This window comes from Ursus maritimus, unplaced genomic scaffold (assembly GCF_017311325.1).
Source record: "Ursus maritimus isolate PB19 unplaced genomic scaffold, ASM1731132v1 scaffold_6, whole genome shotgun sequence".
NCBI classification, from domain to species: domain Eukaryota; kingdom Metazoa; phylum Chordata; class Mammalia; order Carnivora; family Ursidae; genus Ursus; species Ursus maritimus.
This window is the reverse complement of record NW_024426774.1, coordinates 64,438,158-64,456,981: the sequence shown is the minus strand read 5'-3', so window position 1 is coordinate 64,456,981 and position 18,824 is coordinate 64,438,158. Positions and strand designations below refer to the sequence as shown.

General features: G+C 39.9%; 1 protein-coding gene and 1 pseudogene across 7 annotated transcripts in view; one reads left to right on the top strand and one right to left on the bottom strand.

Moving 5' to 3' along the window:
* Positions 1-18,824, top strand: part of ACYP2 (acylphosphatase 2) — a 255,891-nt gene that overhangs the window by 63,822 nt on the left and 173,245 nt on the right. For 2 of the 7 annotated variants that reach the window (XM_040623480.1, XM_040623482.1), the window contains exons 3-4: positions 12,952-13,056; positions 15,205-15,332. In XM_040623480.1, the coding sequence (XP_040479414.1) occupies positions 12,952-13,056; positions 15,205-15,332 (233 nt within the window). Of the gene's footprint in view, positions 1-1,318; positions 2,052-11,667; positions 11,802-12,951; positions 13,062-15,204; positions 15,333-18,824 lie in introns of those variants that run through there. The other 5 variants (XM_040623486.1, XM_040623487.1, XM_040623485.1 and 2 more) reach the window with 5 other exon arrangements.
* LOC103671260 lies at positions 10,886-11,793 on the bottom strand (annotated as a pseudogene).

Here is an 18,824-nt window from a genome sequence, read left to right as displayed (position 1 = left end):
TATATAAAAAACACTTTATTGTAAGTGTATTTTATTTATCCTTTATTTTATAGCTTGATTATTATACTGGCTTAAAAAGTGTTTCGTGTAAATTACCTATGAATTCCATTTCAGGAAAGCAGAGGAGGCATTACAAAATGCTTGTTATAAAAAGGGGGCATTGGACCTGAGAGTGCTCCGGCCAGTAAAAACAAGATGATGTACTAGTGCAAGTAACATCTGGGGGAAGTCGAGTCTGTTTCCCACAGCTGGTAGGTATGAGTTCTTTGCACCTTCGGAGACTCCTTGATAAGGCTCAGGGGCTTCGCTAAGCATCTTTTCTTAGCCCTCAACATTACTTTGACTCTGACCAGGCAGATCATGGATTACTCCTATCTCCCTCCAGTGGATTGTTTTGTAACTGACCTTGCACACCAGTCATCTCTGTTCAGCTTCCATAACATTCCCTCCGTGACATTAAAAGTCAGTATTTTTAGATGCTGAAACCAGATAAACCCACATAGAAAAAATAAATCTGGTTCCACTTTTACTTCCTGTACGGGATATCATTAGCATATTTTCCATACATGAATAGGAACTGTCGTGTACCATATGTTATTCATCATATGGCATTATGCCTGTTTCAAGGATATTTTAATATAGCACAAAGGCAAAAGGCTTAAGCTGAAATGCATGCTGTGCATTGTGGTTTAAACTTTCTGGTTATCACGAAGCCTGAGAAAGTTAGCTTTCTACATATATGCCATAGAATGAGCTCTCAATAAATTACCTAGAAAAATTAACTGAGCAGGAGAAAGTTTGGGCAAAATAAAAATAAATTATTAGAATTTTAGTTTAATCTTGGCAGGGCCTCAGAGATTTTGCGATTATAGGCCATTTTACTTGGTGGGCAAAGGAGAAACTGGGAAAGAGCCTGGCTAACAAGGAAGAAGGAAGCCATGATTTCCCAATTCTAGTTATTAAAGCCTTGAAAATTGGATGGTTGAAAGCACAATATTCCATATTGAAAATATTTTCATTAACTCAATAAATATTTCTTGAGGCCCCTTTATGTATCAGGCACTTTGCTAGTTCCCCAGGAAACAATGGCGAGCAAAGACAGACACAATCCCTGACCTCTAGGAGTTTAACTATAATTTTTTAATGTTTAAAATAAAAAACCATTTATGGTTATATATTTACAAATAGAGATAGATACTACTAAAGAAAGGAACCTAAAACAAAGGAGACCGACCACCCTGGAATTTTTCCGGATGCGTCTTCCATCTTTCCGACCCTGTTTTTCTACAGCTTTCATCAATGGGCAACTCGTCCCTCTGCTTTCATGTTGGATTTGTCCAATCAGAGACATGAGCAGGAGATTAGAGGGTGGGAGCAGAGTAAGTCAGGCTATTTACTCTCCGTCCCTGCCAGTATAGACAGACTTCTTTCTTTGCTGAAGGGCACAGCTATTCCCTCTGAGTTCCCCAAACCCCGCATCTTTCCTCCTTTAGGTGAGGGGTAATAGGGCTTCCTGCTCTTGCTAGCCCAGGATGCTTCACCATAGCTGGCTGGCTTCCTTTCACGGGACCTATATCTCTGTAAATGGTCCCCTCGTTAAACTCATCCTAACAGCACCTGGACTGATACATTAGTCAGACCAAAGCGGGGTAGGGCTGTTGTTGGAGAAGAGAGCGCTGTAGGTAAAGGGAGGAGCCCTGGGGTGCACGTGTGTGTAGCTGGAGCATAGAGGGATAGGGGGTGAGATGATGCTGGAGGGCGAGGCAAGGGCCAATTCCTAGGTCATAGGACGTAGTGGATTCCTTTTTTTTTTTTTTTTTTTTCCTCTCTCTTTCTCTTAATTTTGGCTGCTCAGCATTTGAAACGCCTTCTTGTGTTTGGGGAATTCCCCACTTTAGTAGGAGTGTTGGTGGGGGGCTGGCCGTCTTCCTGTTATGGAAGCTCACCTCCAGGTGGCTAGGTGTATTCACAGCCAATCAAGAACACCCACCCCATTTTTGGATCTGGAGCCAGAAGCAGAACAGTGAAGAATTTTCTTCTCCTATTGGCAGGTATGGCTGTGACTCGGGCAGTGCTTTCCAGGGTGTTGGCGGTGCAAGCTGTGGCATCCATTTCCTCAGCCTTCTGGGTGGCTCACATCCTTTTATTTATCTCTTTGTTGCCTGAATGGGCCAAAGTCAATTTCTTCCAAGAGGCAATATCCTTTTAATAAATTTCTTTGCTCTTTAAATCGGCCAGAATCAATTTCCGTTGTTGGTAACTAAGAAACCCGGTAACTAAGTACACTGTGGTAACGAAGAACTTTGTGCCTTAATGACCTGGCTCAATGTTTTGACCTTTACCATAGAAACAAAGGGAGGCTATTTAAAGCTTTTAAGCAGCAGGAATAGAGCAGTGGCAGTGACAGATCAAGTTTCATTTTGGAAAAATCTTTCAGACTGCACTGAAGAGGGTCTAGATTAAATGTAGGGAAACCACGAAATAGGTGATGTTGGTTTAGACCAAGGGGGTCTTGCAGCGGAGACCGAGAGAAGTGCATGGACCTGAGGATTGTGTAGCAAGTGAGCTTCTATGATTAGATGTGGGGGTGGTTTAGGAAAAGAGAGGCATCAAAGATAATCCTCAGTTTTCTGCTTCCGGAACCAGTGTTGACTCTGTAGATTCAACTACTTTAAAGCCTTGATCCCTACCGAGGACATAATGGTTGGTCAAAATTATTTTTTCATCCTTCTGTGCTTTATATACATGCATAAACTTGTTGGAGTTGGGTAACGAACTGCACATAAATTGTCTTCAGATCCAGACTCTGAATTCAGACCATGTTTCAATGCTTGGCTATCACCCACGACGAGAAACACAGTTGGGCTCTGAGTCACACTGTTAAGTAGTATTCAGTGCTGAGGATTCATCTGCAACACTCACATCAACATATCCTTGGGCTCTTATGAGGAGGAGGAAAACCTTTTTAGAGAAGCAAGAATTAGGCTGCCGTCTGTTGTGCATGGGCTTTGCTCCTTACACATAACTGGTGAATAAAACATGTAACAGGTGGTAGCTGGAAAGTGATAAGCAGCATCTCCATTCATGAGAAAACTCTAAATTTTGTTTTCTGTTTAAGGACATTGCTTAAATGCCCTTCTGGGCTTGTTTGTACAGCCTCAGTTGAATGAATTATAAAGTCCACTAGCATCAGCACTTACACCATGACCTGACAACTGGAAATTGAGAAACCGGTGTTTCTTACTGGTGTTCACAGCCTCCTTAATGGGGATCAAGCTATGTTTAATACCTCTTCCAAACTTGACTTATTTACAACTTTCCTCAACCAAAATAATAAAATTTCAATTTATTGTGCGCTCATTTTGTACCAATTACTCTGTCAACCACTAATAAATATATTTTTATACACACCTCTCACATGATATATTTATTTAATTCTCATTCTAACCATGTAAAATAGGTATTTCTGACCCCACTTTACATATAAAAGAACTGAGGTCCACATTTAGAAATCCTAATCTGAACCCACTAATATGTTACTGGGCCTATGCCAAACCACTCTGCCACAAAATCATCTGACTTATCATTTGTTCCTCTCCTTTATTCTATGTTCCCTAACTGCTATCAGTCCAGAATCTATCAAATTGTTTTGAAATTAAAGGGATCATGTTATGTATTCTTATAGAGATAAAAGCGTAGACAAATAAGTTGGTGAATAAGTAGAGTGAGGATTTAAAGTAGTTAAGGAATTGAAAATTCAATGGGTTAAGAGAAGTCATCAGGATCTCTGATGAATCCAGGAAAGTTGGCCTAACACTTTTCAGTGGATTCTTCCATATGGATCCTATAAATTCGGGTGAGAAATAGGATCAGAAGCTTTCTTTTTTCTTTCTTTCTTTTTTTTTTTTATTAGATTAACTCTACACCCAATGTGGGGCTCGAACTCACAGCCCTGAAATCAAGAGTTACATGCTGTATTGACTGAGCCAGGCAGGTGCACCTAGGATCAGAACCTTTTTAAAACATTATACAAGGGTTGCCTGGGTGGTGCAGTTGGTTAAGCGTCTGACTCTTGGTTTTGGCTCAGGTTGTGATCTCATGGGTCATGGGATCTAGCCCCACATCGAGCCCTACATTGGTCTCTGCTGTCAGCATAGAGTCTGCTTGAGACTTCTCACTCTCTCTAAAATAAATAAATAAATCTTTAAAGGAAAAAAAAAAAACCCACCAGACAATCTCCACTACAATAAAGGGGAAATACTGGCCCTGGAGTCAAAATGCAGGGTTCGAATCCCAGCTCTGAATCCTAGGTTTATTACCAGTTGTATGAACTTGGGCCAATCACTTGACATCCCAGAGTCTCTGTCTCCTCAGATGGTAGCACCTTTGTTATGTAACATTTGTGAGTATTAAATGAACAATATTTATAGAAGTTATTTATCAACTATAAAGCATTACACAAATACAGATATTATTAACTTCCTCGAGGCCCTAAAGTTTGAATTTTTGGAAGTGAAGTCTAGGGCAAATGATGTCTGTGTTCCTATGAACAGAGCAGTGTTACTAACAGCACTATCAACCATCATGGCAATTTAAATTTTTGTTCAATCTTCACGTTTTATTTTCTTCTTGCAACAGCACTGTGAGACATTGCCAGTGTATAAAATTTACAGAACAAGAAACTGAAATAAGTTCTCCAGTGTCAGAGAGAAAATCAGAAATAAAATCAGGATTAAATTCTATCTTGCATTGTGCATTTCCCCTCTTTAGAATATCTTTGCTTAAGACCATTTATGGGTAAAAAGCATCTGTGGTTAAATTTAGCAGATAATGTTGAAAGATGAGACTAGGAGAATATATTTAGAGAGAGAGCCTACTTAATATGAATTGTTATCTGCTAGCAAAAAAAAAAAAAAAATGGGTTTGAGGTATTCCTAGAACTCGGTCTAGCAAATTACTCATTAGTAAGGGGGAAAGTCTGTGAGAACTGTACCTAAAAATTTTTTAAAGCATCTCAACTTTGCATTTATATCTGAAAATGATTTTTTTAAAGTGATTTATTATTTCTTATGCAAGGTGTCCCATACTTATTGATATGTTTACATGGTGCACTAGCAAGCCATCAGTGGAAAGTAAAACTTAATAAAACAATACATAGTTGACTATCCAGTGATTCTTAAAAGTTAACATATAAATTTTTTGCCTTTCCCAGGGCTCCTGGGTGGCTCAGTTCGTTAAGCATCAGACTCTTGATTTCAGCTCAGGTCGTGATCTCAGGGTCATGGGACCAAGCCCCATGTCAGGCACCATGCTCTGTGGGGAGTCTGCTGGAGATTCTCCCTCCTTCTCCCTCTGCCCCTCCTCCCCCCCTCAAATAAATAAATTAGTCTTTAGAAAAATAAATTGCCTTTTCCAAATATAGGTTGGAAGCCCAAATTATTTTATTATTAGCCTAAGTGCTTTGGTTATCTTTAGCATGAAATATTTTTATCTCTATTTGTATAACCCATAGGATTTAAGCAAAACATTGAGGGAGGAGGAGCATATGAACATTGTTTAGTGGAACATTTCATTTTACAGGTGTACTTTGGCTTGGAAGTTGTCCATTTGAATGTGTTACTGATAAGATGGCTTAGATTATTCTTACACTGTTACTGATATTTCTATGTGGAGGGATATTGATTTCTTTAACACTCTTGGGCTTTTCTATGCTTCTTTAGTCTTTTCATTCCGAAAGAGGAAGGATGACTTACTGTTTTGTTGAATTTGAGAGAGGAACTGGGCTTGCATAGTCCTATCCATTTGTAGAGACACTATTTGGTATGTCTTCCTAGCTTACAAAAACTCCTTGAATACTTCCTTGCTCCCAGGGTTGGGTTGCCAGGCAGCAGGATGCCCCCCCTCTGACCACAGGCCACAGGCCACAGGTGGAGGAAAGAGCACTTTGGGCCAGTGAGATTTTCTCTCTAGAAATCCGAATAAAGAAGTAGAGTCAGTCTGGCCATGATACTGATGTACTGGCCATTGTTTTCCTCTTACGTGGATCAAGAAGAGAATGCTATTCTGCCAGAAGAGGAGGATAAACTAGGTCCAAAGAAGAAAACCACCTGCATTCTGATGGCTTTTCAGTTCTTATGGCCAGTTCTTTTCTGGGGCCTAGTTGAATTTCTAACATTAGATTCTATGAAACATCTGTGTCCTTACAATAAATCTTCTCTTCTTGCTTTTGATAAAGGTAGCTCTAGTTCTTTTCTGTTACATGTGCTCTAAGTATCCTAAATGACACATTATTTAGTGGTCATTAATAAAGTAAATAGTCTTACACAGGCTATTTGAGAAGGAGGCTGCTGGTACATGTATTTATTGATACAGCCATTTTAGGTGGTATAATGAAATTTTATTTTAAATATCCTTGTTTGGTTGAATTGATAAAACATTATTTATAATATGTAAAGAGCATAAGATATAGCCATGTAGATGGGGCCTATTTAAGCAAGCCTGGCCAGTTTTAGTAAGTAGGAATATATTTCTAACAAAGGAGTATTTTGTTATTGTTTTGTTCTGTGGAAGAAAACAATTGAGTTAGTGAGAACAATTAACCAAATATTGATCAATGTCACATACTGGGGATCAGGAGTAGTCCATTCAACCTTGACAGGAATATCTATGAAATCCTTAAAATAAGCAAAATGAAATAAGTATGGTATTTAATGGTAGCTTTTCTTATTAGCTAAGGAATTATGCAAAATGGCAACTCTTATTGAGGCATAGTATAATTTATTTTATGTTATGGTGACTTTTTATCTCTGTTAATTAACATGAGTTGTATTTGTGCAAGGAATATAGGGATTGCCAAGATGTAGTCCGTGCTCCAGTGTCACTTGGAGTTTCAGAAATTGGAAATCAGCCAAATTCCGATTTAAGATTCCATTTTGCTGTATTTGCCATTGCCAACTATAGATTCCCTGATAGTGACTGGTCAGCATCAAAACATGCCTATTGCTAGTAATCAGAGGGATGAGGTATGTCTAGAACCAAAGCAGGACAGAGTGTGATTCAGTTTTGTCATATATGAGGATAATTAGCCTGACATTCCCCACTCCCCAACTTTCCCAAGAACTTGTGTAAACATCTCCCACTGCCCAAATGAAGCAAAATTTGAGATAAAAGGAAAGATTCATGTGTTGCCACCATACTCAGAAACACACTGAAGGTGACCAGTTGATGCATGTAGGCCACTAAGGTTTTAAATCTAGGTATGTGACTGGCATAATTGTACTTAGCAAGTTATATGTGTTTAAAAACAGTGATGGCTAAAATATGCTGATTTTAACAAAAGATAGAGCAGACTGTGCTAGGAATAATTAATTTAGAATACTTATATGGGAAAAGTTAAAGCTCAAGATGTTTTACTTCTTAAGAAAAAACACGTCTGGAATCTGCAAGTGTCCAATGATAATCAATAAAATGTTTTGTAATGAGGATTCTGAAATCCTAATATGAGTTAAATCATTGCAGTGATTTAAAATGAAGTCAGGGGTGCCTGGCTGGCTCAGTTGTTGGAGCATGCAACTCTTGATCTTGGGGTTGTGAGTTCGAGCCCCGTGTTGGGTGTAGAGATTACTTAAAAATAAAATAAAATAAAATAAATTGAAGTCAAACATGAGTAAGTGGTTTCATGAGAATGAAACTTACATTGAATCAGAGTATACTAGCTTCTGCTCCTGTCCATTATATTTTGTGCTTCTAACAAGCCACGATGCTTCTTCACTTACTTAGTTCATTTATGTGTCCTCAGTGTTAACGTGATTTAACATATACTCTTCCAGAATTGGTGAAGACTGTGCCAGTTAATCCCTCTGAATTTCAGAGAAGCCTTTTTTTTTTTTATAACTCTAGTTACTTTACAAACTGTGCTCTAATTTTGAGTGATATGTAAGTGAAAATAAAATAAAATTCAAGTTACTTTCAAAAGGTATTCAGGGGCACCTGGGTGGCTCAGTTAGTTAAGTATCTGACTCTTGATTTCATGATCTCAGGGTTGTGGAATCGAGTCCCTCATCAGGCTCTAAGCTGGGCATGGAGCCTGCTTAAAATTCTCTCTCTCTCTCTCTCCCTCTGCTCCTCCCCACCCTAAAAAAAAGCTATTCTTTGCTTGGAAAATCCAACATGCCTTCATGATAAAAACACTCATAAACTAGGACAGGAAGGGAATTTTCTCAACCTAATAAAAGACATCTACAAAAGCCACAGCTAATATCATACTAAATGGGTGAAAAACTGAAAACTTTACCTTAAGATTAGAAACAAAACAAGGATGTCTGCTCTCACTACTTTTATTTGACATTGAAATGGAAGCTCAAGCCAGAGTGATTAGGCAAGAAAAAGAAATGAGAGGCATCCTGATTGTAAAGAAAGAAGTAAAAATATCCTCTTTACAGATGACAAAATCTTGTATGTAGAAAATCTAAAGGCATCTATAAAACACTCTAAGAACTAATAAAGAATTTCAGCAAGTTTGCAGGATACAAGATCAATATACAAAAATCAATTGCATTCCTATATACCAGCAATGAAGAAATGATATCCAAAAATGATATTAAGAAAATAATTCCATTTATAATAGAGTCAGAAAGAATAAACTACATACATTGGGCTTCATGAGAAAAGAATAGATACATACATTGGGCTCCATGAGAAAAGAAAAGTCCTGTTTCAAAGAATACTACCAAGAAAGTGAAAAGACAGCTTATGGAAAGGGAGAAAATGTTTGTAAATTTTATATCTGATAAGTAACTTGCATATAGAATATGTAAAGAACTATCACAACTCAATAATAAAAAGGCAGGGGCGCCTGGGTGACTAAGTCAGTTAAGCATTTGTCCTTGGCTTGGGTCATGATCCCAGGGTCCTGGGATGGAGCCTCCCTCAGCAGGGAGCCCACTTCTCCCTCTTCCTCTGCCCCTCCCCATGCTTGTGCTCTCTCATTCTCTCTCTCTCATGAATAAATAAAATCTTTTAAAAATAATAAAAAGAGAAATAACCTGATGGAAAAGTGGGCAAATATCTGAAGAGCCATTTCTCCAAAGAAAAAATACAGATGGCCAATAAATACATGGAAAGATGCTCAATGTCATTAGTCTGCAGAAAAATCAAAATCGAACCTACAATGAGATACTACATCACACCCAGTAGGTTGGCTACAATCAAAATAACAGACAATAGCAATAGCAATTGGTGTCAATGTGGAGAAATTGGAAAAGCCATACATTGCTAGTGGGAATACAAAATGGGGTAATCTTTTGGAAACAGTTTGACAGTTTCTCAAAAGGTTAAACAGAGTTACCGTATGACTCAGCAATTCCACTCCTAGGTATATTCCTAAAAGAAATGAAAACATATGTCTATATAAAACTTGTATATAAATGTTCATAGCAGCATTATCACCCCATAATAACCCCAAACTGGAAATAATCCAAATGTCTATCAACTGATGAATGGATAAATTAAATGTGGGATAGGCATCCATATTATTCAGCAGTGAAAGGAATGCAGTAATGATTTGTGCATCAACACTGATAAACCTTGAAAATGTTATGAAGGGTGAAAGAAACCAGTAACAAAACCCCACATGTTGTATGATTCTATTGATATGAAATGTCAAGAATGGGCAAAGCTATTGAGACAAAAGCTAGATTAGTAGTTGTTTAGGACTGGGGAAGGAGGAGATAAGTGGAAAGTGAGTGCTAATGTGTATGGAGTTTCTTTAAAGGTGATGAATGTGTTCTAAAATTGGTTACGGTGATGGCTGCACAATTCTGTGAATATACTAAAAATTATTGAATTGTACATTTAAATGGGTGAATTGTATGATATAAGAATTACATATAAACTTTATATGGGGGAGAGGGAGCTGTATTAGGGTTCTCCAAAGAGAACCAATGAGATTGGTACATTGATTGATTGATTGAATATAAAGAATTAACTCACATGATTATGGAGTCTGGCAAGTCCAAAATCTGCAGGGTGGGCCAGGGGCTAGAGACCCAGGGATAAGCAGAAATTGCAGTTCATATCTGAAGGCTGTCTTCTGCACAATTCCCTCTTTTTTTTTTTTTAAGATTTTATTTATTTATTTGACAGAGATACAGACAGCCAGCAAGAGAGGGAACACAAGCAGGGGGAGTGGGAAAGGAAGAAGCAGGCTCATAGCGGAGGAGCCTGATGTGGGGCTCGATCCCATAACGCTGGGATCACGCCCTGAGCCGAAGGCAGACGCTTAACCGCTGTGCCACCCGGGTGCCCCTGCACAATTCCCTCTTGCTCAGAGGAGGTCAGTCTTTTGTTTTATCCAGGCCTTCAATTATTTGGACGAGGTCCCCCCACATTTTGGAGAATAATCTGCTTTACTCGAAGTTGACCAATTTAAATCTTAATTTCACCCAAAACACTCTCACAGGAACATCTGGAATAATGTTTGACAACATATCTGGACACTGCTCTGGTCAAGTTGACAAAAAAATTAATACAAAGCCCTATTCTTCCCATTTTCTCATTGGTCCCAGAGACTGGAAAACTTTAGGAAAGGCATTGTTAATTTGTCTAAAAAGGAGTTCTAGATATAGCTTGCTTTGTACAGTAAAAGTTCAGTGGACAGTGTGTACCTGATAGACTAATTAGGCTATTAGTAGAGTTAATAATGGGAGTGATAAAAATAATTCTTTTTTTTTTCAAACTTTAGAATCTTTATTGAATCATCTCCAAACATGTAAGGCACATTTGTGCTAAGCAAAGCGTTAAGAGGGTAGGGGTTTCAAATATAAAAACATAAATGAGTAATTTTCACCTCTTCCCCCAACCCTTTATTCCCCTCCCTTTTTTGTCATCAGTTGTTCTCTCTGTTTGAGGGCGCAGGAGCCGGCATGCTCCAGGAAGGAGAATTGGCAAAGTAAGAAGGTAGTGGAGATCCAAATATCTGGGGTGGAGCAAAAGCAATAGGCATAGCAAGAAATGGACTGAAACTGGGAGGTCGAGGAGATATAAAGCAATGAACAGGAGGGCGAGACGGTAAACTGGGAGTACCAGAAGACAAGGGGAGAGGCCTTGGCCAATTCCCCACGGGGTGCGGGGGGTTGGCCTCCGGGTCGGAAAGAAACATGAGCCAGCCTTTCCTTGCCGGCCATTCTTGTATTTCCTGGAAGCAGCTCCATCATTACCCCTGATCTAACGATGGGGATATGTGGGGGGCCTCTTACTTGTGGACCTCTGGAGGGAAAGAACCCCTGACCTCGTGGCAAAGCCCTGTATAACCTTGCATTATTGCCACCTCTCTCGGTGCCCCCACTGCTGACCCTTGGCCCCCCTACCATCAGTGCGGGAGGGCTGCCAGAGAATTCCTGGGACACATTAATAGAATCCTGCCCCCTAGGCCTCCAGCCTGCCAGCCTGCCAGCCCCTCAGGGCTATTTACTTCTGCTGTTGCTAGGGACTCTTCCGCAACAGCAGGTGGTGGCGCATAGGGGTGTTTGTGAGCTCTCGAACTGTCGACAGGAATGCAGGCTCCTGCGGTCCCGGAGGGGCGCTCCAGCTGCTCTCTCGCCAGGTCAGTCAGCACATTGAGGGGAGGTCTCAGCAGGACGCGATGGTGGCCCCAAGTCTCTGCATCATCTTTTGGCATGGAACTTGGACACTGGACACGTCGTCGGGGCGCGGCTCCAGCAACCCACGCTCATCTGCAACTCCTCCATTGGGTGAAGGGGCATGCCCACCAAGGACATTTTCAGTACAAGCCATGAAGAAAGGTAATCAGGAAAACCTTCGTGAGGTGATGGAGAAAACCAGCTGAACGCCCACGTAGGCCAATTCAGTCTGGAGAGAGGGCTTGTGCTTCTGCTGTAGAGCAGCCTGGTAACTCGAATGAAGCCAGGGACCAACTGCCAGACATAATTCTTAATAATAAAATGACATAGTATCTACTTCTAGAAGTTTCCTTTTTCCTAAACTTTTACACAGCTAAAGGTTTAAAATGTCATTCATGTTGACATTTCTCCTTTTTATTAGCATATATATTTTGTGAGTTCCTTGTAGCATATATTGTGAGTTTTGCATTTAAAAATGTTTTTATTTTATTTTAAAGATTTATTTATTTATTTGAGAGAGAGAAAGAGCTCAAGAGCAGGGGGAGGGGCAGAGGGAGAGGGAGAAAGAATCTCAAGCACACTCCATGCTGAGCATGGAGCCCGACTCAGGGCTTAAGGCCAGGACCCTGAGATCATGACCTGAGCCAAAATCAGGATGGCTGCTTAACGGACCCAGGTTCCCCCAAAGTGTTTTGATTTTATTATTTTTTTAAAATTTATTTTTTAAAAAGAAGATCCAAACATCTTATTTTATTTTTAAAGATTTTATTTAGTTTGTCAGAGAGAGAGTGAGCGAGCACAAGTAGAGGGAGAAGCAGGCTCCCCGATGAGCAAGGAGCCTGATGCAGGACTGGATCCCAGGACTCTGGGATTACCACTTGAGCCAAAGGCAGATGCTTAATGAACTGAGTCACCCAGAGGTCCCTGTTTTGATTTTAGATGCAACAATCTTTCCTAAACATTCACCAGGGCCAAGCAATGAAAATGTTCCCATCTGGAAACTCATACATTTAAACACAAGTTAAGCTCTTATTTCTTTGTATAAAGGCTGCTTTGTTTTTTATATAAAATATTAAACCTGGCAGGGAGCTTATATAAATGTGAGGAAAGAGTACTGGAAGGAGATATACCAAAGAGATAATAATGGGGAGATGAAAAGGGAACTGGAGCTGAGAAAATGGGGGAAATTCTAAGTGGTCTTCAAACTTATCTGTATTATATTAAAAATTGATATGAAGAGTATATGCACTGATCACTTTTGTAATTAGCAATGAAAAAACAACACATTTCTTCTGATTCCCTTATTTTGCAGATTGCAGAATGTTGGCTTGGAGGAGGTCGTTCTACTGCTGGCAACAGAACTAGAAGCCAGGTCTCCTGTCGCTTAGTCCTATGCTCCAAACCATCGACCCAACCAGTAATGTACTACAAAGATCAAAACCAGCTTTTTTTCATATACTGAATATACAAAATATTAACTAGCCTAGAAGCTTAGTAGGTTCTTTTACAAAAATTCAATTGCAAGATTTAAATATGTGTTTTCTAATACCAGTAGGAAAAAAGACCAGAGTGCCTTGGAGAAGGGACTCTGAAGAACTGGTGGGCCTGGAGATGAGTCAAAGAAAGAGGAAAAGAGAGTAGAGAGGCATAGGGCTATGCTGGAGTGGGACTGGGGACAGATCAGAGTCACTTACCAGCAGTCAAACATGGCTCCTATGGTGTGTGAAAAAGATAGCACTTAGCAGTTGCCCTATATTGAGTCCAGAAAGTTCCCTTAGTGATTTTACATCTGTGAGCATGAAGAGTTAACTATTTCTAGAAACTGTTTTGATTTACCTCTAAACCTGAACTTGGGTTCTTAGGGTCTTCTAGATATACGTTACTTGGAAATAAAACAGTATTTAATTTTGGGGTGCCTGGGTGGCTCAGTTGGTTACGCAAGAGCTTCCAACTCTTGATTTCGGCTCAGGTCATAGATCTCAGGTTAATGAGTTCAAGCCCCGCAACCGCTATGGGCTCAGTATGGAGTCTACTTGTCCCTCTGCCCCGCCTCCTCTGCCCTTCCCCCTGCTCAAGCATGGGTGTTTGTGCACGCACGCTCTCTCTCTCAAACAAACAAACAAACAAACAAACAAACAAATATCTTAAAAAAAAAAAAAGAAAGCAAAAATTCAAGTATACACTTTAGGAAAAAGCCAGAGCCATTTACTATGTAAGAAGTAATAGTAATTTTTTAAAACTGTAGCTTTGTGCAATTCATCAGAAGGTATTCTTGCACTATCTTGGATCATCTCTTCTATTGCCATCTATTTTTTTTTTTTTTTGAGAGAGAGAGAGTGTGCAAGCATGAGCAGGAAGGGGCAGAGGGAGGGAGAGAGAGAGACAATACTAAGTAGGCTCCACACCCAGCATGGAGCTTGACACCAGGGTCCATCTCACAACCCTGAGATCATGACCTAAGCCGAGATCCAGCTGGAGGCTTAACCGACGGAGCCACCCAGGTGCCCCTATTTTTTTAGTATTGTTGACACACATTCTTTTTTTAAAAAAATAATTAATTAATTTTATTTAGAGAGAGAATTGAGGGAAGGGGCAGAGGGAGAGAGAGAGAGAATCCTAAGCAGGATCCATATCCAGTGCATAGCCTGACGCATGGGGTCTCACAACCTGATCTCACAACCCTGAGATCACAACCTGAATGGAAATCAAGAATCGGGCACTCAACTGACTGAGTCACCCAGGCACCCTGACACACATTCTTTGGCATCTTGAACAGATATTTATTTATTTTAGTTATTTAAACATTTTTATCATTTTAATTTTTCACTTACTTAAGACACCTCAACAAGCTTTTTAATTCCTGAAATCAGAACTGCATTTTGCACCCCACTCCATGATGAGTATACAGTGTATGTATTGTTTGTTTATTGAATAAGCAGAGACTTAAAAGTGAAATTTAGTGTAGTTTCATTTTTAAAAAAAGTTTGTTTATTTATAATCTCTATACTCAACATGGAGTATAGAGAGCTCGAACTCATGGCCCTGAAATCAGGAGTTGCATGCTCTTCCGACTGAGCCATCCAGGCACCCCTGAAATTCACTGTAGTTTCTTTCTTTCTTTCTTTCTTTCTTTCTTTCTTTCTTTCTTTCTTTCTTTCTTTCTTTCTTTCTTTCTTTCTTTCTTTCTTTCTTTCTTTCAAGATTTTATTTATATGTCAGAGAAAGAGAGCACAAGCGGGGAGAGCAGCAGGCAGAGAGGGAAGCAGGCTCCCAGCTGAGCAGGGAGGCCAATGCAGGGATGCAGGACTCGATTCCAGGACCCTGGGATCATGACCTGAGCTGAAGGCAGATGCTTAACCAACTGAGCCACCCAAGCATCCCTCATTGTAGTTCCTATTTTTTTAAGATTTTATTTATTTATTTGACATTGTAGTTTCTAAATTCACTTTATAGTAGTATCAAAATCAAATATCCCAAGCTCCAAAATGGTCTGAACGTGTAAAACTTAGTGTAGTTGGAGTTGATCACCTGTAGTTACCAACCATGCTCAATGTCTTCTTTGTAGTGGCAGATTATGAATTTCCTGCTCTCCTCATTAATACCAGTACCTTGGAGCCGCTACATACACATGGGGCTCCTCAGTTCTGTTTATTGCACTGCTGTAGTTTGTGCCCCAGAAGCACAGGAATTCTGGTAAGTTCTATCTCAAATGATTCCCATCTTAAAAGAAAAAGAGCCTGGTGCATTTTTAATTTTATATACTGCATCATCCAGTGTATACCTGACCGGAGAGCATTTCTATTTCTGCTTACACTTGTGCTTATCTGATGATCTGATCGGGTTCCTTGGGTTGTGACTCAGCTCAGTGGATTTCAGTCACTGATGGGTGTGGAGTGGCCGTCAACTGGCAGGTTGACTGGTTGCTGGATGATCGGGGATGGAATCTCTGGTGACCGGTGGTTGGCTGGCCCTCAGCTGAGGCAACAGGGAAGATTAGACTTCGTGTGTCCTATCTTCCAGGAAGCTCGCTGGAGATTCTTCACAGGGTGGTCACTGTTCCAAGATCTGTAAGAGAGCAAGCCCTAATGTGCGAGTCCTTTTCAAGTCTCTGCTTCCTTCATGGATGGGATTACAAGAGTCTCACAAATCCTTCCCAAAGCTCGAACTCTGCCTTGTCCTGGCCTGACACTCTTCTCCCTGAGTCCTAGCCCTGATCCAACAGTAATTAGGTACAGGGATATGGCCTTAAAGGATCTCTAATGATGGAGCTGAATCAATTTTCCTTATTCCTGTCCTAGTTGGGATACATAATTTGTACAAGTCTCTCGTAGTAAAAGTATCTTGTTATGAAAATAGAATGCTTTGTCCCTAGTAATCAAGTTTGAAACCTATGATTCTACGTTATCATGGCATTTCATGTTTTTAAGCTTCTTTTATGTATTTGCAGCCTGACTCCTGATGAAATTTTCTGGTACTGACAAACTTTCAGTAATTGAGTTGTAAGTTAACATTCTTTGTCTTATAAGCAAAAAGTTCATATGTGAGACTGATAAGCAATCACTACCTTCTCAGGGAGCCAGAGACTTGCATGCTGTGTTGTCAAGGCAACAGCTGCCCATGTCCTCCCAGCAACAGGATCTGTTCATACGCTATTGAAGCTAGCACAAGTGTGAGTCTGCTGCCACAAGGCAGGGGTCAGTTTGCGAATGATGTCTCTCTTGAGGACTAATCAATAAGAGCATTACCTTCACAGACAGAGACCACAGAAATGGCAAACCATGTGAAGCTGGCACATTGTCTTCCTTTCCCTTATATCCGAAGCTCTGATGACAGCACACCTATCTTTCTTTGTTCAGTTATGTTCTTTTTGTGAGCTGTAAAGATTTAAAACCCCATAGCTGACCCAGAATGTTCAACTGGGACAAGTCCTAATGCGTTGTCACTTTCAAGAGAAATCAAAGTCCTAAGTTGATAGAGAACAGCCTTTGGTGGAATAATCAGTGGTAAACAGAGTGGTAGGAAAGAATAGTGAGTCTAGAAGGATGAAAAGAAACAAGCGTATGTTACAGAGAATGACTTTCTACACTAGCAAATTAGGAGAGTCTGACCTTCTCTGAAGCAGCTGACATGAGGCTCTAAGGTCCTGCTGATAATAACAGGACTTCCACCTTCACAGACAAAAAAAGAGCACAATCTGGACAGAATATGCTCCCATACTTTCCTGGATCCTGGGAAAAACACCTTTAAAAAAAACCCCAAACCAAATTCTACATTCTAGGTGAAAGATGATACTGATGAATAAGCCTCCACTACTGCAAAAATGTAGGAATGATTTCTATGCTAACCTCCTTGAGATCCTAGAGACCATACCCATTTAAGGATTGTCCAAGGATTAGATTCAAATCTTAGTATTTGGTTTGTTTCTTAACTTATAAATAATGCAGATTCGATTTTCCTCTAATGGATCTGCTGGAAGTACAAGGGAAAAATCACAATCATTTAAGTGAGAAGTTTGATTATTCCTAACTGTTTAATAGCATTACTTACTAGGAAACGAATACTATGAGAATCAGCAAAAATGGGCTCCAACTTCTGGGGGCTTCCCCGCACGGTCAATTGCTTGCCTTGCGCTGCCTCCTTCCTGCCGTCCATGTCCAGCCAGAGCAAGGAAGGACCTTGGAGGCTGGTGCTTAGAGAATCCCTCACTGGGAAAACTTAAATATAGACTGTACATCAAAAGACACTGTTAAATTTATGTCAGTTTTCTCAGATGTGGTAATGGCATTGTGATTATGTAGGTGAATGTTATTTTTAGATGAGGCATGTGAACTATTTAGGGGTGGAATTTTCTGATGTCTGCATCTTACTTTCAAAAAAAAATGTGGAAAAAGAGAAAAAAGGAGGGAGGCAGGGGGTGGGCAAATCCAAGCAAATGCACCAAAATTTAAAATTATTTGATCTCAGTAAAGAATGTATGGATGTTAATTGTACCATTTTTATTTTCGCTATTTGGGAAGTTTGAAAATTTTCAAAATAAAATGTTGGGGAAAAGATATATGTAAAATGAAATTATCGTCCCTGGCCTTTAGTGATTCTAGAAGTTTCTTTGAAACATTTTTAAAGAAAGCCTAATACCAAATTCTACATTCTAAGTGAAAGGTGATCCTGATGAATAAGACTTCCCTACTGCAAATATATAAGAATGATTTCTGTGCCAACATCCTTAAGAGCCTAGAGACCATACCTGTTTAAGGATTGTCTGTCCAAGTTTCTTTGAATCAGAACTGAGAGGCTGTGGGGTGCCTGGGTGGCACAGCAGTTGAGCGTCTGCCTTCGGCTCAGGGCGTGATCCCGGCGTTACAGGATCGAGCCCCACATCAGGCTCCTCTGCTGTGAGCCTGCTTCTTCCTCTCCCACTCTCCCCCTGCTTGTGTTCCCTCTCTCAGTGGCTGTCTTTATCTCTGTCAAATGAATAAATAAAATCTTTTTAAAAAAAAAAAAAAAGAACTGAGAGGCTGACACTCTATACCAGGCATCTGGTGGTCCATGCATTAGTTAGTTCAGGCATAGTTCCTCCAAAAACTAGAAAACAAATGGCCAGGAGGTTATTGTGGGCAGGACTTCAGGTAGCAGAGGGAGAGCCTAGGATGCTGGTTCATTGGCTCACTGATCTTACAAGTGGATGTGGGAGGTGGGGGGTTAAGCACAAAGTATTATCCAAAGAACAAACTAGAACAATCCTAAAATATGTATGGAACCACAAAAGATCCAAGATAGCCAAAGCAAACTTGAAAAACAAAAATAAAACTGGAGGTATTACAATTTCAAACCTCAAGTTATATTACAGAGCTGTAGTAATCAAAACAGTATGGTACTGGTGCAAAAATAGACACATAGATCAATGGAACAGAATAGATCCATGAGCATGGAATATTTTTCCATCTTTTTGTGTCTTCTTCAATGTCTTTCAAGAGTGATTTGTAGTTTCTAGAACATAGATCCTTTACTTCTCTGGTTAATTCTGAGATAACGTATGACTTTTGGTGCTATTGTAAATGGAATGGATTCCCTAATTTCTCTTTCTTCAGTCTCATTGTTCATGTATAGAAATGCAACTGATTTCTGAGCATTGATTTTGTATCCCACCACATTACTGAATTGCTCTATAACTTCTAGTAGTTTGGG